Source organism: Eretmochelys imbricata, chromosome 3 (assembly GCF_965152235.1).
Source record: "Eretmochelys imbricata isolate rEreImb1 chromosome 3, rEreImb1.hap1, whole genome shotgun sequence".
NCBI classification, from domain to species: domain Eukaryota; kingdom Metazoa; phylum Chordata; order Testudines; family Cheloniidae; genus Eretmochelys; species Eretmochelys imbricata.
The window spans coordinates 142,725,403-142,752,587 of record NC_135574.1 but is presented as its reverse complement, the minus strand read 5'-3'; the positions used below and the strand labels follow the sequence as shown (position 1 = coordinate 142,752,587).

The 27,185-nt window shown below is 38.9% G+C and overlaps 1 protein-coding gene across 5 annotated transcripts in view; it reads right to left on the bottom strand.

Moving 5' to 3' along the window:
* Positions 1–27,185, bottom strand: part of SLC30A6 (solute carrier family 30 member 6) — a 38,132-nt gene that overhangs the window by 9,365 nt on the left and 1,582 nt on the right. The window contains exons 1-8 of one of the 5 annotated variants that reach the window (XM_077813516.1): positions 18,580–18,628; positions 15,424–15,510; positions 13,652–13,736; positions 12,558–12,600; positions 5,294–5,359; positions 4,305–4,385; positions 2,587–2,622; positions 252–346 (exon numbers count right to left, since the gene is read on the bottom strand). In XM_077813516.1, the coding sequence (XP_077669642.1) occupies positions 252–346; positions 2,587–2,622; positions 4,305–4,385; positions 5,294–5,359; positions 12,558–12,600; positions 13,652–13,679 (349 nt within the window). In that variant the 5' untranslated portion in view covers positions 13,680–13,736; positions 15,424–15,510; positions 18,580–18,628. Of the gene's footprint in view, positions 1–251; positions 347–2,586; positions 2,623–4,304; positions 4,386–5,293; positions 5,360–5,697; positions 5,766–12,557; positions 12,601–13,651; positions 13,737–15,423; positions 15,511–18,579; positions 18,629–27,185 lie in introns of those variants that run through there. The other 4 variants (XM_077813515.1, XM_077813517.1, XM_077813518.1 and 1 more) reach the window with 4 other exon arrangements.

Here is a 27,185-nt window from a genome sequence, read left to right as displayed (position 1 = left end):
GCTACATCTGAAATTATACTCAATTTACCATATTGATGACAGCGTACTACTCTCTGTGCGTCCTATGGACTTTGTACATGACAAATGAGGAGACCGCCTCGAATTCAAAACCTTTTAATTAGATATATGGAACTATTAGAAATGACATACATGGCAATTGTTTTTCTTATCTAACAAAAAATATATTTGAAGAAAACAGTTAACATTCATTGCCTTTCCTTAATTCTTGTCACAGTTCATTCAACACATACCTTCAGACACATAAGCAAAAGGCTTATTCCGAATGGAAAGCATTGTAAACAAGTTGAAAAAGAGAGCCACGAAAGTACCAACCAACAATCGCCCCCTAAAGAGAGGGAAAAAAAATTAATCTTCATTTTTCACAGTATCTACCTGTGATGTTACAAAGTTAAACTGCCATCAATGAAACACTTCTGAACATCCTCCATTATGATAAATTCCAGTTGAATATTTAAAAACCAACAGCATTCATACACAATATTGAAAAATGTTATTTGTGGTAAGATCAGGCTTAATTCAATTCTCAATTAACTATACAAGCTCAAAAGAGAAATTTTAATAAATAAAAATATTAAAATAATTAGGGCTATCAAGCGATTTAAAAAACTAATCATGCCATTAAAATAATTAATCACAATTAACTGCTCTGTTAAATAACAGAATACCATTTATTTAAATATTTTTGGATGTTTTCTACATTTTCAAATATACTGATTTCAATTACAACACAGAATTCAAAGTGTACAGTGCCCACTTTATATTTGTTTGATTACAAATATTTGCACTGTAAAAGCCAAAAAAAAATTGTATTTTTCAATTCACCTAATAATACATGTACTGTAGTGCAATCTCTATAATGACAGTTGAAATTACAAATGTAGAATTATGTACAAAAAATAATTGCATTCAAAAATAAACCAATGTAAAACTTCAGAGCCCACAAATCCACTTAGTCCTATTTCTTGTTCAGCCAATCACTCAGACAAACAAGTCTGTTTACATTTGCAGGAAATAATGCTGCTTGCTTCTTGCTCACATCACCTGAAAGTGAGAACAGGTGTTCACATCGCACTGTTGCAGCCGGTGTCGCAAGATATTTACATGCCAGATGCATTAAAGATTCATATGTCCCTTCATGCTTCACCCACCATTCCAGAGGACATGCATCCATGCTGATGTCAGGTTCTGCTTGATAACAATCCAAAGCAGTGCACACTGACGCATGTTCATTTTCAGCATCTGAGTCAGATGCCACCAGCAGAAGGTTGATTTTTTTTTTTTTGGTGGTTAGGATTCTGTAGTTTCTGCATCGGAGTGTTGCTCTTTTAAGGCTTCTGAAAGCATTCTCCACACCTCATCCCTCTCAGATTTTGGAAGGCACTTCGGATTCTTAAACCTTGGGTCAAGTGCTGTACCTATCTCACATTGGTACCTTCTTTGCATTTTGTCAAATCTTCAGCAAAAGTGTTCTTAAAATGAACAACATGTGCTGAGTCATCATCCGGGACTACTAAAACGTGAAACATATGGCAGAATGCGGGTAAAACAGAGCCAAAGACATTCAATTCTTGCCCAAGGACTTCAGTCACAAATTTAATTAATGCATTTTTTTTTAAACGAGCGTCATCAGCATGAAATCATGTCCTGAGGAATGGTGGCCGAAGCATGAAGGGGCATACGAGTGTTTAGTATATCTGGCATGTAAATACCTTGCAATGTCAGCTACAAAAGTCCCATGCAAAGGCCTGTTCTCACTCTCTGGTGACATTGTAAATAAGAATTGGGCAGCATTATCTCCCGTAAATGTAAACAAACACGTTTGTCTTAGCGATTGGCTGAATAAAAAGTAGGACTGAGTGGACTTGTAGGCTCTAAAGTTTTGCATTGTTTTGTTTGAGGGCAGTTACGTAACAAACAAACAAAAAATCTACTTTTGTAAGTGGCACTTTAATGATAAAGAGACTGCACTACAGCACTTGTATGAGGTGAACTGAAAAATACTACTTCTTTTGTTTATCATTTTTACAGTGCAATTATTTGTAATAAAAAATAATATAAAGTGAGCAGTGTACACTGTGTTCTGTGTTGTAATTTAAATCAATATATTTGAAAATGTAGAAAAACATCCAAAAATATTGAATAAATTTCAATTGGTATTCTATTGTTTAACAGTGTGATTAAAACTGTGATTAATGGCAGTTAATTTTTTTAATCGTGATTAATTTTTGAGTTAATCGTGTGAGTTAATCGCGTGAGTTAACTGTGATTGACAGCCCTAAAAATAATTAATAGAAGCACTAAGTTACAAGGAACAAATATGTAACTGCTCTTCAACTATCTGACTATTTATGGGCTCATGTAGACTAATTTGTAATTGCACACCATAGATTGATATTTCTGTGTTCCAAACTGCGTGCGAGCCCTATGGTAATAACTTTTCAATGTAGTGAAAACAGTTTAATACTAGATAAGCCAAGTCACTCTTACTTTGTACTAGATAAAGAATTAGAAACAGAAGTAAACTGACAAAAAATTATAGTTTCATATATAAAAATCCAATCTTACGTGTGTATCTCAGGTTGTTCCAGAAACCGTTCTGTACTACAAGAAATAAATTGTCAATTTTAGTTGTTTTTATTAAATTATTTCCTTTATATAGTTAGTTTTTAAAATATATTTTCATTTCTGGGCACCTAAACTCACAAATAAACATAACAAGTGGGATACAGGATGCCAAATTAAATGCTTCAACAACGCTGCAAAAATGGCAAATGCTGTATTGAGATGTATGGATAAGGATGCCATTTTTATGACAACACATGAAGTAATTATTCCAATATGCTTGGCACCAAATTGAAACGGTATAATTTACCGCTGGAGAAATGACAAACAAGGAAGACAGAGTAACCCTCTAAATAAAAAGGATGTTATAATGAAGACATAGATCAGTCATTCTCCTCAGTCAATGAGTAGTAACAAAGAATTAATCTTCAACTGTAGCAGAGAAAATCTGGGATAAGTATTAGAAAACACTAATATACAAGTAAGGCAAGAGAGCATACTGTCCCAGATGAGGTGCAATTGCCATCACAGGAGAAACTCAAGGTTATGCTGGGCATCCGGCTACTAAGGGTAGTCTAAAAATCTAAAAATTTAATCCTGCCAAAAAGACCATTAAAGGGTCCCTCTTCAACATCAAATGAATGTGTGAAAAGGTGACAATAGTTTAAAACAAGTTTTAGTGGAGAGAAACTAAACCTGAATTGGAAATACCATCCCCATATAAAGAGGTGCTCAGCTGCCACCAATTCCACTAAAGCCAACAGGAATGTAACAGTTCTGAAAACACTCTCAACATGTAAACTCATAGGCAAGCAAATTCAGTGTTACATCTGGAGACCTTACATGGCTATGACACTGCCTCTTTATCAAAGATCAATCCATGGCACGGTGCCAATGATTCACAAGATCAGTGGCACTGTTAGGTTGTTAATACAGCTGTAGGCATTTAAAAGAAAAAACACAGTTGGTGTGCAGGCTTTATAGGCGATTTACAGATGTAAAAAAAATCATAATTTTTAATGGCTTCTAAAAACAGTTTTAAAGCTAAGCACTTGAAACTAAAACTATTATTTCTCTCTGATGTGCTCAACTAACTTATTAATCAAAAAATAGACTAAAATAAATTTTGTACCTGGAACTAACTATTTGTAGGTCAAGTATCAATATGGAGAAAATTTGGATGGATTGATAAAATAGGAGCTTAAAATAAAAAAAATAAAAAATAGACAAACCCATAAATTAAACTACCACTTCTATGATAAAATTGCTTTAAGATCATAAATATGGTGCTATTTAACAGATGAACACTTGAAAATACTGAAGTTAAATAATTGCACAAAATTATGTATTTTCACCATTGCTTCATTTATCTCAGTGATCAAACTATATGAGAAGACGTACTGTCTTGCTTATTAAATCCTTAACAGAGTATCTGGAATATGCAATTAGTAGGACCATTTAAGTTTTCCTTTAATCACATTTACAGTTTTCCTGTAGTCCACGTATATAGTAATCAGTACAAATCGGCAACATAAGCTAATATAATATTACCTGTTGCTGTCAAATGATTCTGTCTTTAAGAAATCTGGAGCTTTTTCTAATGACTATCCTTCTTTTACAATACTTTAAAAATGTCTGAGCTTTACTCAAGCTGGAGTGGAGTACCTTCTCATGTTAGAACTTCAGATGTAAATCTCAACAGAAACAGTACACATTCCTACCTCTCTTTGAGTATGAAAAGAGCTCCAAGTTGTGCCAGAACTGTGGAAGCAAATACTGCTAGTACTTCAAATCTTTCAAACCTGAAATTTGAGAAATAAGTTAAGAACACTGGACAACCTATTAACAGGGTTTTAAGCAGACAACCCTCCACCTCTAATTCTTTCCAGTAGGGCAGATAGAAGTGAATCAGAATTTTAGGGAGGAGTAATTATATTCAAGTTTCTTTAGGCCAACAATCCATATCAAATGGATAGTTAACTAATCAGAGGTCCACAGGAAATTCTCACTATAATCCCCACCATAGAATTAAGCAATTTACCTCTCTCTCCATCCCTATCCTAGGACCTTTTACGTTAGATTTTCAATACCTGTGTCTCCTTGATTTATGAGATACTATAGATGTTTATTTGACATTCAGTGTGCCTATGTACCACAACAATGGGCAAACTAGACATTATTGAACAAATACAGAGCAATAAATTAATGGGAATGGAGTCAAAAATTCTCACTAATTATGAAGACATTTTAGTATGCATACACACATACAGATTTTTATAAATGGGAACTTTTTAGATACACAGCTAATGTACTTGCATGTATTTTTCATGGCACATGAAATAATTAGTACTGTATTATTAGTAAGGCCCTACTTGAATTGTGGGATTATCAAAAAATTGTAGCTGAATTGTGGACAAGCCATGGAAAATTGCAGAAACGTAATAATGGACTTTATTACTAAAAATAAAGTCCATTATTACTTTTCCACAATCTTCTGCTATCAGCAGCTGCTCAGCGGTCAGAGCAGAGGCCTGGGGTGAGAGCAGGGGTTGAGCTCCTGCTCTCAGCTCTCGGGCAGTTGGGGATCCCACTGTCAGCCCCGCACACGGCAGGGCTCCTGCTGCCAAACTGCGACAGAAACCTAATATTGCAGAATCTGCAATTTCTGCAATATCACAAGTTAAGTAGGGCCTTAATTATTAGTGCTTACCCAAAAGAATAGGCTGGGCTGGGCTTCTTCATCATTACCCAGTAGCTTATTAGGCATGTTATCAAACTAAAATAAAAAAGGAGGAGACTGATATGAGGATAATCAACTATTACAAACTAAATATTTTATAGATTAAATGTAGCTTAACTTTCAGAATACATCCTTAATTTGAACGTTTCTGTAAGACTTCAGTTACACTTTGAACCCAGTCCGGCAATCTCTAGGCTAGCAAGGATTTCCTAGAATTTAGTGAAAGTTCTGTCTACATTTGGACTGTGGACCAAGCCGCTGGTGTATGTTTTATGAGGAAAGCTAACGAGTTATAGTGGAGCTGTAGCCAATACAATCCCTTATATCAGAGGGAACCTCACGACATAAAAGATCAAAGGATGTACTGTACTTACAAGGGGCACCATCAACTTTCCCCAAAACCCAGCATCATTCAGACTACAATAAGGTTATCACAACTCCAAATGCAATATATTTTTCCACTGAAGTTCCTATAAGAAAAAGAAGCTAAAGTTTAGTCTCTTTGTGCCCTCAAAATTCTTTTGAAGGGGAACTAGAGGGCAACAGAGAAACATGCAAATAAGAGTTGATAAGCAAAGGTTTTCCATTGTTCTTTTACTGCACTGAGAACGTTCCCCCTTTAATCCATTTGTTTTACTTATATTCCTTTTTAATAAAGTTGCATGCTTTTAAATAGGGTGAAGTCAAAAAATCTTAACACTTTAGTTTGTTAAATGGAAATCATTTTAGCCTGTAAGGCCAAAGATGGTGGCATAACCTCAATGGCCTGTCTTCCTCAGGACTCAAGCATTGGTATTCCCGATTCTCTTGAGTCTAAGACCAACTGTATGATGGACAGTAGTTACTGCTACTAATGGAAAAACAATCCATTTCAGTTTGATTTACTGGAGCCAACCATGTCCAATGACTCTAATGGCACCCAATGGCTCACTGCTAAAAAGTCTGTAAAGGTGTTCAATATCCAGAAGTGCATAGTTTGACAACTGGACGTTAGATCAACAGTACACTAACTTGAAGAAAAGTTTAATTTTGAATGAGGAAAGTTAGTGCACTATTGTCATTCTATAAAATAGTGAGGAGGCAAAGTCTAACCTGCTCCAGAATCCTGAAGAAGCCAATCCTTTTACTGAGACTAAGACAAGTAAGCTATTCTAAGATTCAGATACTAATATTGCAGACACTTCAGAAATCAGTCTACATATGAGAGCCACATTATATAAAAACATACTGCTTTGCTCTTCATATATTTTAAAAATGTTCACACACTCGTTATTTGGATTAAATTTATTAATGAAAAAATTCTACGGATTATACTATTATACAGATGTCCATTTGTTTACATATTCTATCACACGTTAGTGGTGGATCCAAGTTGTAGATTTCAGATCTGGATTCTCCAGTGTTCTGAGTTTTTTGATTTGGGTTTTAGTTATGACTCAATCCTCTCTGTTACAATATAGGAACGACCAGGAGACACCATTAAAAAAAGAAATCAAATATTGTTCCAAAGTATTGGTTTTATCACAGTATTTCCTTCTGCAGTGAGGTACTTGTACTGTATCACAGTAAAGATTTACTTTTTAACATAATGCATGACGTATTACTACCTCCATTCCCTTGCTAATCTTATAGTCTTACTGATCACTGTCTAAAGCACCATGTTAAAAGAATACATGTAATGGTTTCCACCACTTTCCTTTGAAGACTACTGTCAAGGTTCCCTCCTCACTCTGAACTCTAGGGTACAGATGTAAGGACCCGCATGAAAGACCCCCTAAGCTTATTTCTACCAGCTTAGGTTAAAACTTCCCTAAGGCACAAAGGCTTTGCCCTTGGAGGGTATGCTGCCACCACCAAGTGATTTAACAAAGAATCAGGGAAAGGACCACTTGGAGTTCCTATTCCCCCAAAATATCCCCCCAAGCCTTTACACCCCCTTTCCTGGGGAGGCTTGCGAATACTATCCTAACCAATTGGTTACAAAGTGACCACAGTCCCAAACCCCTGGATCTTAGGACAATAGAGAAATCAGTCAGGTTCTTAAAAGACGGATTTTATTTTAAAAAAAAGGTAAAAATCACCTCTGTAAAATCAGGATGGAAAATAACTTTACAGGGTAACAGATTCAAAAACACAGCAGAACTTCCTCTAGCCTTAGTTTCAAAGTTACAAAAAACAGGAATAAACCTCCCTCCAGCAAAGGAAAAATTCACAAGCAGAACAAAAGATAATCTAACATGCCTTGCCTGGCTTTTACTTACAATTTTTGTAATATGAGAGTCTTTTAGGATGGGTTATAGGAGAAGGAGTTTTCTGACCTGATGCTTCTCTGCTTCCCAAGAGAACTCACAAAACAAAGCCTTTCCCCCCTCCCAAGATTTGAAAGTATCTTCTTTCCCCATTGGTCCTTTTGGTCAGGTACCAACCAAGTTATTTGACCTTCTTAACCCCTTACAGGTAAGGAGGAATTCTAGGCTACCCTTAGCTGTATGGTTATGACAATATTTTAAAGACAAATCTCACCACTGGGAAGGTTCTTCCTCAGTCCTGGCCTAAATTTTCCATTACTATTAATTTTAACTCCTTGAACCAACCCAAATAATTTTTCTGCCTCTCTAGTGTTTACACCTTTTAGGTATTTGTAGACAGTGATCATGTCCCCACTATAGTTAGCAAAATAAACTGTTTAAGAAGAAATATTAAACTAGTAACCTCCAGTTATTAAGTTTTATTGTTGTTCCCTGAATTCCTTCCCATTTGTTTACATCTTCCTGTTACTGAAGTACCTAGAACTGAATGTAACATGCTAAGCATGGGTCTCAGAGCAATGCAAGAGGAATTACTACCTTCTTGTCCATACTGTGACGCCTCTGTATACAGCTCCAAATCAAACTGGCTTTTTTGGCTGTAACCGCTCATGCAAAGCTCATACCTAATAGGCTATCCACTACCATCCTTGGGTCTCTCTCAGTATTTTTCTACCTCTTACTGAGTAAGTGTGATTCAGATTATTTTCTCTCTGACATATTAAACTTGAATTTTTCCAAGATGAATGCTCTTTTCTGCCACATTTCTCCTCTGCAGATGCCTTTTAATTATTTTTGTTTGTAATGCTACTTGCAACACACCTCAAATTAGTACCATCTGTGAATTTACACAGCACACTTTGTACCCCTTCTTCCAGATCATTACTGAAAAAGTTAAAGACTGGACAAAGAACTTATCACATAACAGACAGACACATCGACACAATGTAATATATTGATGTTTAGCATTACTCTTTGCTCACAGAATTTCAGCCTGTTTTCATTCCTTGTAACACTGCCCATATCCAGAGCACCTGAATTTACTTCAGAAGTAAAATTTTAATTTGTTATAAGCCATCATGCAGCTCACAAATTGAAAGAGTGAGGGAGTTATTTTTGCAGCAAAAATATTAAGCATTGCTCACACTGAGCAAGAGATCAAACCCATGTAAAGAATTTGCTGAGAGATAGTTAGAAAAGTCTTCATCTCTGATATACCAATCATCTCTGATATACCAATATTCAGGGCATTCCACTTTGGTATATTCCCAAAATTAAGGAAATAATGTTCTGTGCACACTTGGCACACAATTTACAATCAATAATATTTCCAAAGTTAGTTTTCTTACAGATCAGCAGTTTCATTCCAGATGTGTATAGTACACACAGAGTTTGAAGTCTCAAAATAAAGCTGTGTTTAGTAATAACTAAAAGGGGATTTTTGTTAAAATTAACATTCAGATAACTCAAAAGTGGCCCCAACAGCTTTTCCTTAAAAAGCTTTCCATTCGGTGAAATAAATGTCTTCTGAGCTGATCCAAAAAACAAGAAATTTCAACTGAGTTAGTACAGTAATTTTATGAGAAGTAACTGACAGATTTAGATATTCAAGTGTTATCACAATAACTTGGTCAGAGACTAGAACTTATTTTAATATAAAGTCTTGACCAAGACATTTTGCCTTTCAACTGCCATTCTTGCATGCATGTTGTTGTGATTTATAAATGTTTTGCTAGCAATCAGGTAACATCCAGGATATGCATGCACCCCCTACTGATTAAGCCACATTATTTCCCTTGCTAAAACCTAAAATGGCTAACCCACAAGTTTTCTTGTAGATGTTGTGTGTTCCATATATGAAACTTTAACTTGCCTATTACATAATACTCATTGGATCAGCTTCTTATTTCTTCCAACAAGCTGCACATTTTAGATGGCAGCACCAACAAATGTCATGCACATTTGTTCAAATGTTTTCTTCATATTAGCATAAGGTTTGTGGTTTTCTGTCTGTTCGAAAGTGGAAAAAATATAATTATAGTAAAAATTTCAATACTGTATGCTATCTGATACAAAACAGTATCTACATTAAACTTGTAATTATGCTACTTCACAAAAAGCTAAATAAAAAACAAAACCAGTTTCATAAGAAAACTGTACACAAAAGCTCTTTTGTCTATTTACCTCAAATTATAAGAGAAGTACAATTGAATTATTCTACCTAAGTTCATAGTCTTGCTCACTTCACCAAAGATTCTGGGTGATTTATGTACTACTAATTCCCAATTCCTCAAATGAAACTGTCGCAGTTCAGGGTAACCGCCTCTGTATTTTCTACTGCAGTGGTCCAGCAAGGGCATCTACCCACAGGGTTCCAGCTCCCCTGGCCATCACCTCCCTTGGGTGTAGGCCAGCATCTCTCTCCTTTCTGACCAGAAAGGAGTACTTGTGGTACCTTAGAGACTAACCAATTTATTTGAGCATAAGCTTCCGTGAGCTACAGCTCACTTTATCAGATGTAACATGTAGCTCACGAAAGCTTATGCTCAAATAAATTGGTTAGTCTCTAAGGTGCCACAAGTACTCCTTTTCTTTTTGCGAATACAGACTAACACGGCTGCTACTCTGAAACCTTCTGACCAGGGTATTTCCAGGCTGCACAGTTATTCAATGTGTTATTCCCAGAGCAGAAAGATTGCCCAAGGATACCTGATTGCTTTCTCTTCAGAGAAGTTTAGCAGGTATAATTGCTAAAGTTGTAAGTATCACACAGTTCTGTCTATGCAAGCTTATTTTAAAGTAAAAAGCATCACAGAGAAAAACATTAAAAACAATAAAAGAACCTACTAATAAGTTTACCAGAATTCTGGCAAGGTAAATCCTTCAAACCCCACCCTAGGGGAATCCTTATGATTACCAGTTCATCACTGGTTTCAGAGTAGCAGCCGTGTTAGTCTGTATTCGCAAAAAGAAAAGGAGTACTTGTGGCACCTTAGAGACTAACAAATTTATTTGAGCATAAGCTTTCATGCGCTACAGCTCACTTCATCACTGCGTCAGCTCAGAATCAGCACCCAGTGCCCCAACTCTACCCTAAAGACCAGGGCCCTCTGTGGAACATGGGTCCTGTCTGTTTGCTGGATTAGGAAGAAGACCATGAGCCAGTTTACAACCAGACTATTTATCCACAAAGCCTTTCTTTGTATGTTGGTCTGTGGAGAATCCAATTTGCCTTAGTATATGTATCTCTCTCCAGGGGGTTGATAAAGAAGGAAGTACATTAGCATTCCCCTGTCCTACTAAAGAAGGTACTACATGCTTTCCAGGATGGTAGACTGAGGGAGAAAGGCGGTTCGTGTGTGACTCGAGCTGTTCCAAGGACGGACAAAACTTTAAATTATGCTCCCCATCCCTATCAGCAGGTATGGATAGTCTCTGCCTGGTGGGACAGGAATGAAGCTGCACAGAATGTAGCCTGCAGCTGTGCTCTGGGGGAGGAGATGCAGGGATCTGGGCAGGGGGGAGAAGAGAGAGACACGACCATGCAAATCCCCTCCTCCGGCACCCCCCCAAATACTCCCTTGCACTATACACAGACCCCTCCGGCACCCCAAACTGTACCCCACTTCTAACTCCCCCTCCTCCCGGCAGTGTCCTCTATTTGGGAACTTGAAATATAGTAACCCTAAGAAGCAAATAAACAAGAATTGACTAAAAGATGTGGGACATAGTTTTCCCCCCCAAGATATGCCCAGCTGGCATGTGTGACACACCCAAATGGAAGCGTCCGACAAAAGTATAACAGAGAAACAGGAACTGGGTTGTTGTAAGGGTTTCTTTAACTCTCTACTCCTGGGAGAATCTTTTTTGTTGTTGATACTGTTCTAGACATACTTGCTGACAGGTATTTTGAAATAAATTACCAAAATAATTGAAACTGGCATGATTATATTGGGTTATTTTGACCAATAAAATATGCAGAATTTTAAAATATTGTGCATAGTATTTTTGGCACAGAATTCCCCCAGGAGTAATACAATGCCACACCAACACATACACAATTGTAGTTTTAATACAATGTACCCCAAAAGCATTATTCCTAATTCAATAAAGTTTATCTTATTTCCATAAAGTTCGTTCAGGACAATATAAGATATTGTCAGTCTATCAGACATTTTCCAGCAGACTTCAATTTTTAGTAATCTTAGGTCATCACCAATATTTCAACATATTCTTTAAGAATGATTCAGTTTTTCTTTTAATGAACTGAATTGGTATATACTATACCCAGTGAGAAAATGAACTACAGATTTACCACCCATTCTTCAAGAATAGAGGTCAGAAATCAGTAAATACAGTCAAAGAGTCTACAATGCTTACACATGCTTAATTTTACAAACACTAGCAGTCTTGTTGAAGTCAATGTGTTTGTAGGATCTGGCCCTTAAAACAGAAGTAAAACTAAAAATCACTTCCCACACCCTAAAGCTAAAACAAATACATTTTACAAATGATACTTGTGGAACTGGTGGTGGTAAAATTTTCCTGAGTCAATCAATTAAAGGGATACTAGTTTGGCACACAGTGTGGATTTTGTTTTCAATTTACTTTGTTATAACAATGTCAGGCAGCTGTGTACAGAAATCTAAATATAGTTGACTTTTTAAATTGTTCTTATCAGAGCTGTGATATTAGTCACCGTTTTCTTCTAAGTTTGTGTACTATTTAACACACAATCTTATATACACAATCTAAAACATTGTTAAACCAACTACTCAGTTCTTGCCTGTATTTATGAAAAGTCATGAATAACTCTGTAGTTGGTACATAATATTTATTCATCCTACTTTTACCCTATTTCAAATTTAGTAAAAAGAATATTCTTACAAGCATTGATAAATTGTAGGATCAGATTTAAAAAAACGTACCTGAAAAGATTAAAGATTGTCAGGTAAGAATAGGCAGTTAAAGCTGTGAAAACAAAATTTTAAACACTTAACACACTTTACATTATTAGCAACGAAGAACGCTATATGTGATTTTGCCTTCAAAAATTGTGTGTCCCTCAATGTCTCTGAGACAGCTGCCTACCATTTTCTATCTGCACAAATTCTCTTTGCTGAAAATATAACTTATTTCAGAGTATGAAAATGTACATCTTAAAACCATTTTTGTATTTTTCTGTCTGTACTAACTACTCCAATATTTCATTTAATAACAAGTTGATTAACACAACACTAGCTCTGTGAAACCATGTAAAATATTGAAGTATTTAGTCACTAATGCGCATCCAATCATGAAAGTTAAGATTGGGAATTTAGACATGGAAAAGTCAGGAAATTCTCAGTTAAGGTTTCCATCCCAACCGTAACAGTGCCTGTGTATGTATTACAATAAAGGGATGGGTGAACTGGTTCAGCTAAGATAGGAACTAGAGCAATGTTTTGATAATAAGTTTTTCAGACTGAAATAAGATTAAAACTGCATCACATAGTGAAAATATAGGCACTGTATCTGCATTGCAGATACATGGGAACATCTTGGGTATTGTATGCAAAACCAGGACACACATTGCAGCGCAGGCTGGGGAATACAGGGGCAGAATACTCATGGATTTAGGAGAAGCCACTGCCACTACCTCACAGTTGGAGGGGAAGGTCTCCACTGAAGTCAATCGGACTACTGACTTGAGAAAAGGTTTGAAGGACTAGTGCTAAGATTCTAAACTCTGCATGAAGGAAGCTCTGAGAGAAGGACTGGCAGGGAAAGCAGCCTCAGAAGCACTTGTGGGAACAGTGAATGCCTTGAAGAATTCACTGGCCACGTGCAGTTCCTAAGCCTTGCAGAAAAGGAGTTCTCCTAAACTGACTATGCAGTAGCTTTAAAATGGATAAATTACGATGTCAGTTGCACAGCCGTCTAATTCCATTATACTCAGGGCCCTGCTTTATTATGCTGGCACTGCTATAAATTAAAAATCAACAACAGACAACAATTATTTAGATGCAAGAATAGAACATACCTATACTGTTAGTAGAGCTGCACCACATAAGCAGGAAACCGGTGCATATTAAATTAATTGCACCAAACAGCAAGATCTTCCAGGACTGTTAATAAGAGTAATTACATGAGTAACCCTTTGGCTTAAAAGACAAAATATGATAAAATATGCCTGGCTTGATTTAAAAAGTCTGCAATACTTCATTACACATGTAGTGTTTTTCCCCAAAAAAGGTTTATTTTGAAATAAACTATTAAATGCCCTCACCTCCCTCTGCTAACTTTATGGGCAACCTGCCAACTCACTTTCAACGGCATCATGGTACATGCATCATGGAACATTAGCCTCAAAATACAATTCTACTCTGATAATTAACTATGTAAAAATGCCACCTTTTTACTTGCAGATCTGTGTAAAGTATACATCGGCTGACTTAGTGATACAAATATATTATAGTTTTACTCCTATCAACTGTGGAGAAACAACAGAGCGAAGAGAGAGCTGGAAGCTATTCCTTCATGTACATTGTCTCAGAAGTTCCTTTTCACTTGTGCATCTCCTTTGTAGCAAATGGGCTGCACCAGTGTCACTTGGGGCTGAAACTGAAGACAGCAGGGCTGCACAGGTGCAAATATGGACCTAATTTAGCCTGCAGAACATTTACTCCTAGTGATGATGCATAAGAAACAACCCAGCTTGACTCTCAGATCCCAGGCTGAGTTTGCAGTTCTGGCAGTCAGTAAGAGTATTTTTACTTGTAAACGGAGTACTGCTGGTATGGATAGCAGTGGGGTAGGGGAAAACCATTCTCACTGAACGTTAATGGGATAGAGAGAGAGAGGGAGAATGGACCCTAAACTTTAAGCTTTTTTTTAAAAAAAAAAAGCAGTAGGGGTCGAATCCAGCACTCTTCACAGAGGCAAAACTCCTTCCCCCCACTACACTGGAAATTTTGTCTGAGGAAGGAATTCAGGATTTAGCTCCTATTTTAATTAAACAATTCAAAGCAGCCTTTCAAAATTTCACTCACCAAGAGTGTTTAATTCTGTTTCATGGCAAATCAAATATTGCATGATTTTTCATTATAATCATTCATCAAAGTAAACAGCAGGTTTTGTGACTTTGGTGGTAAATTTTTATGACAGTTTTGCAAAGCTACTTTAAAATTCCCTCTTGATGGGTTTGAATCTTATCGAGATACCATGTGCAGAACAATCCTTATTGCCCTTTTTTGTTATTTCAGGACAGAGCTCCTAGTTCAGTTCTACCCTAAAGAAATGGGAGTTGGATAGAGCTTTAACTGCCAAGTATGTTTTACCTTTCCCGTAAGGCTTTATGATCATCACATATTTGATTTAAAATTAAATGTGAGGCACTCAAAATCAATGGCAATGGACACCACATAAATTAGGAAGTAATTAAAATTTACAATAAACTCAGTGAAAATAATGCAGGTGCAGCTAATAGTGGAGTGAAGCAGATTACTACTATTTAGGCCATCTATAAAACAATATGTACTTCACTAATTCTTAAATTGTTCTCCTACCATTCTTCAGATATATTTTCGGCCATTTTTCAAGTTCTGTGATTACTTCAACACACACTTAAGTACAAGGCCATAAACCCATATGAATTTTTAACAAAGTATAAATTAAAATGTCTACTTAACCTCTTTTGAAACCATAGCTAGGAAAGGGTAAAAGATTTATCTGGAAAGTTAACAATATACTAATCATTTAGGCACAATCACAATTAAATTACATTTGTAATCCATTTTTTACAAATTCACTTACCCTTCGATCAGCTGCTACCAACCTAAATTCCTGTGTTAACTTGCTAGCTATTGTTCTTTGTGATTTGCGGAATAGATGTATTGTCCCCTTTAAAAAAAAAAAAAAAGATTAGTTTTCTTCTTGTTCAAACCATTTTTATGTTCCCTTCTTATTTTTATTCCTAGGAACTACCGTCGCTCCTTTGTAATCAACTGAATATACATTGCTTATTGGTAAATGTTGACTGTCTTCATATTCCTCATCACAAAGAAGCTACATCATGGTAATAATGAGTAAGGTTAGGGAGATGCCACAATCGTCGAAGGAGCAAGCAGTAAAATCATTGAGCTCTTAACCCTTCCCCAATTTTTTCCTTATAATCTTTTCTACCTTGCTCAGCACAATGGGTTGATTTAAATAAACGTAATTTATATACGTGGTTTTAAACATGACTTAAATCAGCACAAAGGAAATCTTGGTTTAAATCACTGATTTTATTCTTGTTTGCATTTGTGGTTTAGTTATTTTTCTAAACCATTAAAACATATTTATATGCAACCAAATATCTATATACTAAATTTGGATCTTTTTGCTAACTTGGAAGATACACTATATATTTAAGAAATTATATAGCTTCACATACATTTATTCAGATTCTTAAATTTTACATTTTTATTTTGCTAGAAAATGGTGACTAACTCAAATCTTATTTACTAGAAAATGTTTTATTCTGGATTTGCGTCAAGCTGCATTTGAATGGAAATTAGAATTCAGATTCATTTTAAACTATACAAAAACAGCATTTATAATTGCTTTTAGTTAAAACTATAAGAAAAAAGAGTTTAAGTATGTTTTCCATTTAAAACTGATTTATTAAACAAAGGAATTAACTGTCATTAGTAAACTGATGGATTGTTTCTGGTCATCACAGGCCACACTTCCAAAGGTCTTTAGGTGCCTAATGGGATTTTCAGAAGTCCCTAAACAGGTTAGGTGCCTATCTTGCATTGAAAATCTGGCCCTTCAAGTTATTAGAATTAGCAGATCTCATCCCTTCCCAACTGGTTTTTAATTCATAGATTGGAAGAGAAAGAGGGGAAAAAAAGCTCTCTTACTTTTTCAATTCCTAATCAATTTCTCAACTCTGAATGAACTAATCCAAATTAAGAAAATATTCTCTCAACTTGCTAGCTAAGCCCTCCCTCATTGTCTTAACCTCCACTCCAAATTTCCTACAACTGAAAATTTCAACTGATAAAAATAGAAAAGTGCTTAAAACCCATAGTTTTGCACAAATGAAAATTTACAATTGTTAAAAAACAAACCTTGATATTATCCACTGACATTATAAAAAAAAAAGAAAAATTCTGCCACGACTAAGTGTAATCAATAATTTTAGGTTTAGGGGCCTTCAATGGACCACGGATATGATAGGCTGCCCAAACTGAAAATCTTTTCCATTTAGAAGAATATGTTTTCCTCGTGAAGAGCTTTCTGCCCTGTAGTCAAATGTTTTGAAGTAACAGTGAACAGTCATACCACGCAACCAGTCAATATCCAGGCTGTCAGATGCAGCAATCTCAGGTCTGGATGAAGTATTTGGTTCTATGCTATTACACCTGGACTGTATTTTTCTTGGTTCTATGCTGTTATGTCTAGACTGTCTGGAAGTGCCATCCGAAGCTGAGTAGACATTCTGAGATGATGCTAACTAGAACGGTGTCTGCTAAAAAGGAACAATCAGGATGATCAGTGTGGCTGCATCCCATCTGATTTGCCATAATGCCCTTGGTTTCAGGGGAATCTGTGGAAATGCATAAATGAGCCCCTGATCCCGCGGTATGAAAAAGATATCCTGTCCTGTATTAGAATCCCAGGCGCATGACTCCATGCGGCACAAGATTTAGTGTTGATGACAAACAAGTCTGTAATGCTCCAATAAGTCTGTCAGTCTATAAGGTGCCACAGGACTCTTTACCGCTTTTACAAGTCTGTAATGGGATTTCCTCACTGGTGAAATATTGGGGTGATAGAATTCTTCAGAAACCATTCATGGTTGCTGATGAATGGTGTGCGCTAAGATGGAGAGCTACTGGAGTAATCTTGTATTGTTGGCACTATGTATGTAATTTGATTGCCTCCTGGCATCTCCTTGCTTGTTATGTAATACTTTGCAGATGTGCTATATATAAGAATCTGCATAGTGGATGTGACATTACCCAGGGTACAATGAAAAAACAAGGAGTCCTTGTCGCACCTTTGAGACTAACAAATTTATCTGGGCATAAGCTTTTCTGGGCTAAAACCCATTTCATCAGATGCATGGAGTGGAACATACAGTAGGGAGGTATAAATACACAGCATATGAAAGATAGGAGTTGCCTTACCAAGTGCGGGGACAGTGCTAACGAGTCAATTCAATTAAGGGGGGATTTGGCTATTCTCAACAATAGACAAGAAGGAGTGGAAATCACTTCTGTAGTGCTCATGAGGCCAATGTAATGGGTGACAAGAAGGGGAAATTAGTTTTGTAGTAACCCATCCACTCCCAGTCTTTATTCAGGCCTAATTTGATGGTGTCCAGTTTGCAAATTAATTCCAGTTCTGCAGTTTCTCGTTGGAGTCTGTTTTTGAAGTTTTTTTGGTTGAAGAAAAGGGTACAATCTGGACTGATGGACAACTATGTCCCCTCAATTCTTCAAGCTGGGATGCCTTTTACGCTGCTTCACTGTGAAAGCAACCACTCCTGGTTTGCTCTCTCAACCTCCAGCATGTAAATCACTCCCAGCGATACTGTATGAGTGCTACAGCCAATCACTCATGAATTACACTGTAGGGCAACACCAGCAAACTCTCAGTCCCAGATTTCCCCCCAGAAATGTGTGTCTTATACTGTCCAGAACCCTCCTAGACAATACAAACTTGTATAAAGTCTGTAAATTTCATTAATACAAAATGATTTGCACAAATCTTATCCCAAATGGAGTTTCCCCAAACACTTCAATCCAAACACACTGGTTTAGATAAAACAAAACAAATTTATAAACTACAGAAAGATAGATTTTAAGAGATTACAAGCAATGAGGCATACAAGTCAGAATTGGTTAAAAGGAAATAAAAGGTAAAATGCAACTAATTTAACAAGCTAAGTGAATACCAAGCAAAGGTCTCTCTCACCACATGTTCCTGTAGTCTTAATGACTGAACCTCTTTCAGTCAGGATCTCTCCCCTACTCCACTAGTGCTTCCTTTGTCCTTCAGTTGATGATGATGACAGGAGCAGAGCGCAAGGGAGAGATGATTTGTGGCTTCTGCCCTCTCGCCTTATAGCCCTTTCTTTTACACAAGAATCATCTTCAGCTGATGTTCAGCTATGTGGCCAGGAACCTTAAGCTGCTTCTTTGTCAAAATGTAGATTCCCCCCCCTCCCCCCACACCCTCTCTCCTGCCAAAGAGTAGCCACTTAAGGTGGTGGTCCACTTGATCTAGTTGACACCTGGCTGAGGCACCAGCTACCTTTTGTCTCTGGGGAACTTGTTTCTGACTGCCCTCCAGAACATGATGGGACATGTCTTCATAATTTTATACAGTAAAATATTATATCTTTACATACAATGTTGCCACACATTTTACCAGGACAATTATGATCAGCAAATCATGAGTTTTCAAATGACACCTTACACAGTATGCTTTGTACAAAATTTAACAGTTTTGTAAAAGGGGTGAACATATGGGTACCGACTGTCACGGTGGAAAACTGTAGAACACATTGGAATGCTATGCTAACAAATCTGATCACTCAAATTCTAGAACGTTTATATGTAGAGTCATGTCCTTTTGGGACTATCTGGAGGTAGTCCAGGTGTGCACTTGTGTCTCTGATGCACCAGTGTTCAGCATCTTTATAGGAGGTGGTGTGAAGAGAGGTGCTCCCTTGTACACATTTTTGGGGTCTGAGCACCAGTGCAATGACAGAATATGAGCTGGGACCACAACTCGCATACCTTCATTTGCAAAAAGAAAAGGAGTACTTGTGGCACCTTAGAGACGAACCAATTTATTTGAGCATAAGCTTTCGTGAGCTACAGCTCACTTCATCGGATGCATTCAGCGGAAAATACAGTGAGGAGATTTATATACACACAGAACATGAAAAAATGGGTGCTATCATACACACTGTAAGGAGAGTGATCACTTAAGATGAGCTATTACCAGCAGGAGAGTGGGGGGGGAGAAAACCTTTTGTAGTGATAATCAAGGTGGGCCATTTCCAGCAGATAACAGGAACGTCTGAGGAGCAGTGGGGGGGTGGGGTGGGTGGGAGGGAATAAACATGGGGAAATAGTTTTACTTTGTGTAATGACACATCCACTCCCAGTCTTTATTCAAGCCTAAGTTAATTGTATCCAGTTTGCAAATTAATTCCAATTCAGCAGTCTCTCGTTGGAGTCTGTTTTTGAAGTCTTTTTGTTGTAATATTGCGACCTTTAGGTCTGAAATCGAGTGACCAGAGAGTTTGAAGTGTTCTCCGACTGGTTTATGAATAGAGACTGGGAGTCTATGTGTCATTACACAAAGTAAAACTATTTCCCCATGTTTATTTCCCCCCGCCCCCCTCCACCGCTCCTTGGACGTTCCTGTTAACTGCTGCAAATGGCCCACCTTGATTACAGTGTGTATGAGAACACCCACTTTTTCATGTTCTGTGTGTACATAAATCTCCTCACTGTATTTTCCGCTGAATGCATCCGATGAAGTGAGCTGCAGCTCACGAAAGCTTATGCTCAAATAAACTGGTTAGTCTCTAAGGTGCCACTAGTATTCCTTTTCTTTTTGCGAATACAGACTAACATGGCTGCTACTCTGATACCTTCATTTGATGCCTCTTGGGGGTGATACACTGATCTTAGTCAACTTTGTAATGGACGTAGGTGAAATCTGGCTATGGGCAAGCTGATTTGTGACCTAGACATCTCAAGCAAGTTCTTACTGTAGTTGATGGATTCATTTTCATATTGGTGAGGGTTATCTGGAGAGCAAAAATCTCTCCTCAGGATGATGTGTGTTCTCCAATTTGCATTCAGTTACAGTTCCTACTAAGTCTTGTATGAGATATGGTGAATTATGAACAATTATGAGACCCAGTTGCTTGAACAGATGAAGGTCATTTCAATGCTGTAGCAACTTCCTGATGAAATCTACCTTTGATCAGCCCATCATCTAAATATAGGTAGACACAAATGCCTTGTCTCAAGTGAGCTGCCACCACAGTGAAAACTCTCGGTGCTCTGGAGAGACCAAATGGTAACACCATGTACTAGTAATGATTGGGTCCTACTTTGTACCACAGACATTTTCTGTGGGCCAGAAGGATGGGAATATGCAAATGCATGTCTTGAGCAATATGAAAAGGAAGGATGGAGGCTAATATTACTATCCTGAATCTGAGACAATGTATAAATGTGTACAGTTTTGTCAGGTCTAGAACAGGACAAAAAAACCCATTCATCTTCAGAATAAAGAAATATCAGGAGTAGAAGCCTCTTTCTTTGTACTTCAGATATAACTCCTCTAGCTTCTAGGTCATTGGTTTTCAAACTTTTTGTATTGAACAAACAACAAGCCCCTGAGTGTGAGTCCTGCCCCTTATAAATTAAAAATGGGGAAGGGGCAATTTAATGGGGGCTCAGGGCTGTCAGCTCCACAGAGCTGACGGCTCACGACCCCCATGTAACCACATTGTGAACCTCTGTGGGGTCACGACCCCCAGTTTAAGAACCCTTGTTCGAGGTGAAACAGGGAAACCACTTTTAGCTAATTCTCATGAGAAAGGTCCCTAAAAATGGACTGGGAAGGGACTGGGTAAGAAGCAAGGACTGAAACTGGATGGGATATCCATGGGAGACAACTTCCAGCACCCATATGTCAGTTGTTGCTCTAGTCCAAACCTGATGAAAGAAAGAAAACTGGCATCTGAAGACAAGGTTTGGAGATAGTTCGTCTGATGTGTGTGTTGGCTTGATCCTTGTGTCAACCAACTGCCAGGAAGCAGATGCAGAATGAACAAGAAAGGATGCTATGGGTACCCGCATGGCCCCACAGTATGCCAACACTTTTATGGCTGACTTAGAACAACGCTTCCTCAGCTCTCCTCCCCTAATGCCCCTACTCTACTTGTGCTACATTGATGACATCCTCATCATCTGGACTCATGGAAAAGCTGCCCTTGAGAAATTCCACCATGATTTCAACAATTTCCATCCCACCATCAACCTCAGCCTGGACCAGTCCACACAAGAGATCCACTTCCTGGACACTACAGTGCTAATAAGCGATGGTCACATAAACACCACCCTATAACGGAAACCTACTGACCATTATTCCTACCTACATGCCTCCAGCTTTCACCCATACCACACCACATGATCCATTGTCTACAGCCAAGCTCTATGATACAATCGCATTTGCTCCAACCGCTCAGACAGAGACAAACACCTACAAGATCTCCATCAAGCATTCTTACAACTACAATACCCATCTGCTGAAGTGAAGAAACAGATTGACAGAGCCAGAAGAGTACCCAGAAGTTACCTACTACAGGACAGGCCCAACAAAGATAGCCACTAGCCATCACCTTCAGCCCCCAACTAAAACCTCTCCAACACATCATCAAGGATCTACAACCTATCCTGAAGGACGACCCATCACTCTCACAGATCTTGGGAGACAGGCCAGTCCTTGCTTACAGGCAGCCCCCCAACCTGAAGCAAATACTCACCAGCAACCACACAACAAAACCACTAGCCCAGGAACCTATCCTTGCAACAAAGCACGTTGCCAACTGTGTCCACATATCTATTCAGGGGACACCATCATAGGGCCTAATCACATCAGCCACACTATCAGAGGCTCATTCACTGCACATCTACCAATGTGATATATGCCATCATGTGCCAGTAATGCCCCTTTGCCATGTACATTGGTCAAACTGGACAGTCTCTACGTAAAAGAATAAAGGGATACAAATCAGACATCAAGAATTATAACATTCAAAAACCAGTCGGAAAACACTTCAATCTCTCTGGTCACTCGATTACAGACCTAAAAATGGCAATTCTTCAACAAAAAAACTTCAAAAACAGACTGCTGAATTGGAATTAATTTGCAAACTGGATATAATTAACTTATGCTTGAATAAAGACTGGGAGTGGATGTGTCATTAGACAAAGTAAAACTATTTCCCCATGTTTATTCCCCACCCCCCACTGTTCCTCACACTTTCTTGTCAACTACTGGAAATGGCCCACCTTGATTATCACTACAAAAGGTTCCCCCCTCCCCCCGCTCTCCTGCTGGTAATAGCTCACCTTACCTGATCACTCGTTACAGTGGGTATGGTAACACCCATTGTTTCATGTTCTCTGTGTATATAAATCTTCCCACTGTATTTTCCACTGCATGCATCTGATGAAGTGAGCTGTAGCTCATGAAAGCTTATGCTCAAATAAATTGGTTAGTCTCTAAGGTGCCACAAGTACTCCTTTTCTTTTTGCGGATACAGACTAACATGGCTGCTACTCTGAAACAAAGGATGATGGCTTCCTTTGAAATAATCTTGGTTTAGAATTATAGAATCATAGAATATCAGGGTTGGAAGGGACCTCAGGTGGTCATCTAGTCCAACCCCCTGCTCAAAGCAGGACCAGTCCCCAACTAAATCATCCCAGCCAGGGCTTTGTCAAGCCTGACCTTAAAAACCTTTAAGGCAGGAGATTCCACCACCTCCCTAGGTAATGCATTCCAGTGCTTCACCACCCTCCAAGTGAAATAGTGTTTCCCAATATCCAAACTAGACCTCCCCCCACTGCAACTTGAGACCATTACTTCTTGTTCTGTCATCTGCCACCACTGAGAACAACCTAGCTCCATCCTCTTTGGAACCCCCCTTCAGGTAGTTGAAGACTGCTATCAAATCGCGCCTCACTCTTCTCTTCTGCAGATTAAATAACCCCAGTTCCCTCAGCCTCTCCTCATAAGTCATGTGCCCGAGCCCCCTAATCATTTTTGTTGCCCTCCACTGGTCTCTCTCCAATGTGTCCACATCCCTTCTGTAGTGGGGGGACCAAAACTGTATGCAATACTTCAGGTGTGGCCTCACCACTGCCGAATAGAGGGGAATGGAATAATCACTTCCCTTGATCTGCTGGCAATGCTCCTACTAATACAACCCAATGTGCCGCTGGCCTTCTTGGAAACAAGGGCACACTGTTGACTCCTATCCATCTTCTTGTCCACTGTAATCCCCAGGTCCTTTTCTGCAGAACTGCTGCTTAGCCAGTCGGTCCCCAGCCTGTAGTGGAGCATGAGATTCTTCCTTCCTAAGTGCAGGACTCTGCACTTGTCCTTGTTGAACCTCATGAGATTTCTTTTGGCCCAATCCTCCAATTTGTCTAGGTCACTCTTGGTAGGTGAGTACTCAGAAGACCCTTGTTAAGCGTACCTGGATGCCTTCTCTTTAGTTTGCCATTTGTATCTAAAGGACTTGCAATCTGATCCAAAGGTGCAGATGTCCAGTGAGTGAATTGTGGCCCTGGAGTCCTCTGGGGAGTAGAACACCACACTGAACTGTGTGCTGAATGAGTCTGTACCTGCAAAGGGCAAGTCCTCAATTGTATTCTTCATCTCCCTAGGAATGCCAGAGACCTGTAACCACAATGTTCTGTGTATGATTACCACAATGGCCATCGACCGACTTTCCATGTCTGAGGCATCCATGGCTTCACAGAGATCGCTTCACCACTAGCAAATTTAAGCAATAATGGCTTTTCAACAAGTAAGCCTTTCTTCCAAAGAGATCTAATTTCTTTGGGTCCTTGTGTTTAGGAATGACCTTGGATTGCAGAAATCATTAATAAACTTAGTGTTGGGGCAGTGGAGTACATTATAATTCAAACCTCTTTTAAAGTACCTGGTATTTTTCTGTTCCTTTAGCAGTTGGAGGCAATGTTGCTGGTGCATGCCATAGGGTTTTGGCTGGTTATAAGACATCCTCATTTGGTAATTCATTTCTGGCAGGAGCAGAACAATGTGCTCTATCAAAAAGCTTGTGATCTTTTTCTTCAATCACTAAGGTCTCTATCTCAAGGGTATTAACTATGTGAGAGAACAACTCTGGAAGGCTTTCTAATCATCTGAAGCTGATATAGGAGCCAAAGAGACTATCTCAATGGAAGATAATGACAGGTTTTCTGGCAGGAGATGAAGAGTGCGGTTCAGGAGGCTCAAGACCTGCCTGTTCCACCTCTACAAGCTGTTCTTGTTCCTTTCCGCCTCCAGACAGAGGCTTGGACATTGATGTAGGACAGCATGAACTTCTGCATTTTCTTGAATGGTAAGAGGGAGACAGAATCCTGGGTCCTTTTAATGGAGGTCCTGAGTATGCCCAGTAAGGTCAAGATGGAGCACTGTAGGGATGAAGCTGGTTCTGGTGACTTGGCTATTGCCATGTCTGAGGCAGAAGAGTCAGGGCTCTGAAGTGAGTGCACCCTGGTTTGTAGAGGCCTTCTCCTGATGTGTGTGAACAAAGAGGAAAAAGTTCCCTGCTGGAATGTGAAGAGAAGCCATGTCCTAGTGATGGAGAAGACAACTAGGCTTCCTCCAAATGCAACACATCTTTAAGGCCACGTCAGCACTGTGAGGACAGAGGTACATACCAGTGCCAAATGTAGTGTCATAAGTTCAAAGTGAGGTGCCAGGGACATCATTACATCCTCTAACATTAGATCAACTGGTACTGTTAATGTTTCTTTTGTTAGTTCTGATGCCAGGAGCTGGTCACCAGCATTATCTGGCGGAGACACTGAGGTTGATTTATACCCCTTTGGTACAAACAATTTCAGGCAAATACCCCTGATTTTCTTGTCCTGATCATAAAGGAATGTTATACTGAGCACAGCCTGGCACATGGCTCTCACAGAGACAAAAAAGGCAACAACTATGGCCATGCATATATGGAATGAGTGTCATAGGACTGGCATGGGTGAAGCCCAAGGGCTTTCAATCAGCCATTTTAAATCAAGGAAAGGGTACAAAGTGCTGAGGCAAAATCTTATATTTATTTATTTTTGCATCAATAAAATAAAACAAACAAGAGAGGGCATTAGATGGGAATTAACTGACTATGAGAAGCAGATTCTAGTACAGATTCTAAGTAGCAGGCAGTCACTGCTTAATTTGTCTCCCTGCCCTTGGCAGTAAGCGGGTACTGAGGGTCATTTGAAGATACTTTGCCCTTTATGCTCTTGCGTGCAGGGGGCATGCAAGGTGCAGACATAGCCCAACAGACACTACGATTCAAACAGTCTCATCTTCCGTCCGAGACTTACAAATATAGCTAGAATAGGATATATACAGACACCTACTTGAAGGACTATTTCCCTTCTGTCACTGATTTCAATCAGAAAAACTCTGGCAAACTGCCAAAATATCTGAACTTGAACATTTTAAAGATTTTGGCCCACCTCACTGCCAAAGCAGCAGCAGCAGCATCACCACCATACACTAGGAACGCCTGGGAGCTATTGGAACAGTAGCTAGATTGGGGAGTGGAGAAGGAGAAGACAAGCTAGGTTCCCTCTCCTTCTCCCCCTAACCCCCGCTATAGCACATGGATCCAGGGGCTCGCCCCCCTAATAGATGGGTACATGGGGAGGAACTCCTCTACAAAAAAAAAAAAAAAAAAATCCACACCATTCTGGGCTTCCCTCAACTACTCATCCAGATCCAGGACACGATGATAACCATCCTCCCTCAGTTTTAACTGATTTCTTTTTCTATCAGCTGGCATAGTTAGTTCTGCAGCTCAAGTGGCAGAAGTCCGTGCTTCAACACTGAAAGCTGAGGATTCAAGCCCAATTGATGATGCATGATGAGGGAGTTAGAGCTGTACATTAGAGAATTTATCATCTTCCTTTAAAAAAAGCCTATAGTCACATACACAAAACTACATTAAAACAATGCTACTCAGATTTCAAAGTCGAGCACTGAAAAGTTAGGCAATGCCAAATTCTCTATTACCCATACAACCCTAACTTACCTCCTTTATCTATATGCATTATGATCATTTAATTAAAAACTGTCACATTTTTCTTTTCCATAGGACTCCTGCCTCATTCAGTGCAGGACAGGGACACACAAGAGGGTGGAATTCAGGCTGTATAGGCAACTGTGATAGTGTTTCCTAACTCTTGAGTGCTCGACATTGAATCTAAACAACACACTTTTTAATGTTTGACATTATATACTTAATAAATGCTTGGAGTGTGAAACGTAACTGTGGCAAGAAAACAGATTCAGTGGAAAGTTATCCAGCTGCAAAATAAACAGCCCTACATACAAGCAAGACTACATTTTAGTCACAGGTATTTTTAGTAAAAGTCACAGACAGGTCACAGGCAGTAAACAAAAATTCACAGCCCATGACCTGTCCATGACTTTTACTATATACCCCTGACTAAAACTGGGGGGGGGGGGGGAACGCGCACACAGCCCGGGACCCTTGATGGGAGCAGGCAGGGACAGCAGGCTCCCTAGCTGGCTCCACACCTCCCCGCCAGCAGCAGCAGCAGAGTCTGGATGTTGGAGGGGGTTGGGACACGCAACAGGGTGAGGAGGGCTCTGAGCAGCGCTTACCTGGGGGGCATCCCAGAAGCAGCAACAGCCCCCTTTCTCAGCTGCTAGGCACAGGCAGCGTGCAGAGCAGCCTGACCATGCTTCCATCTAGC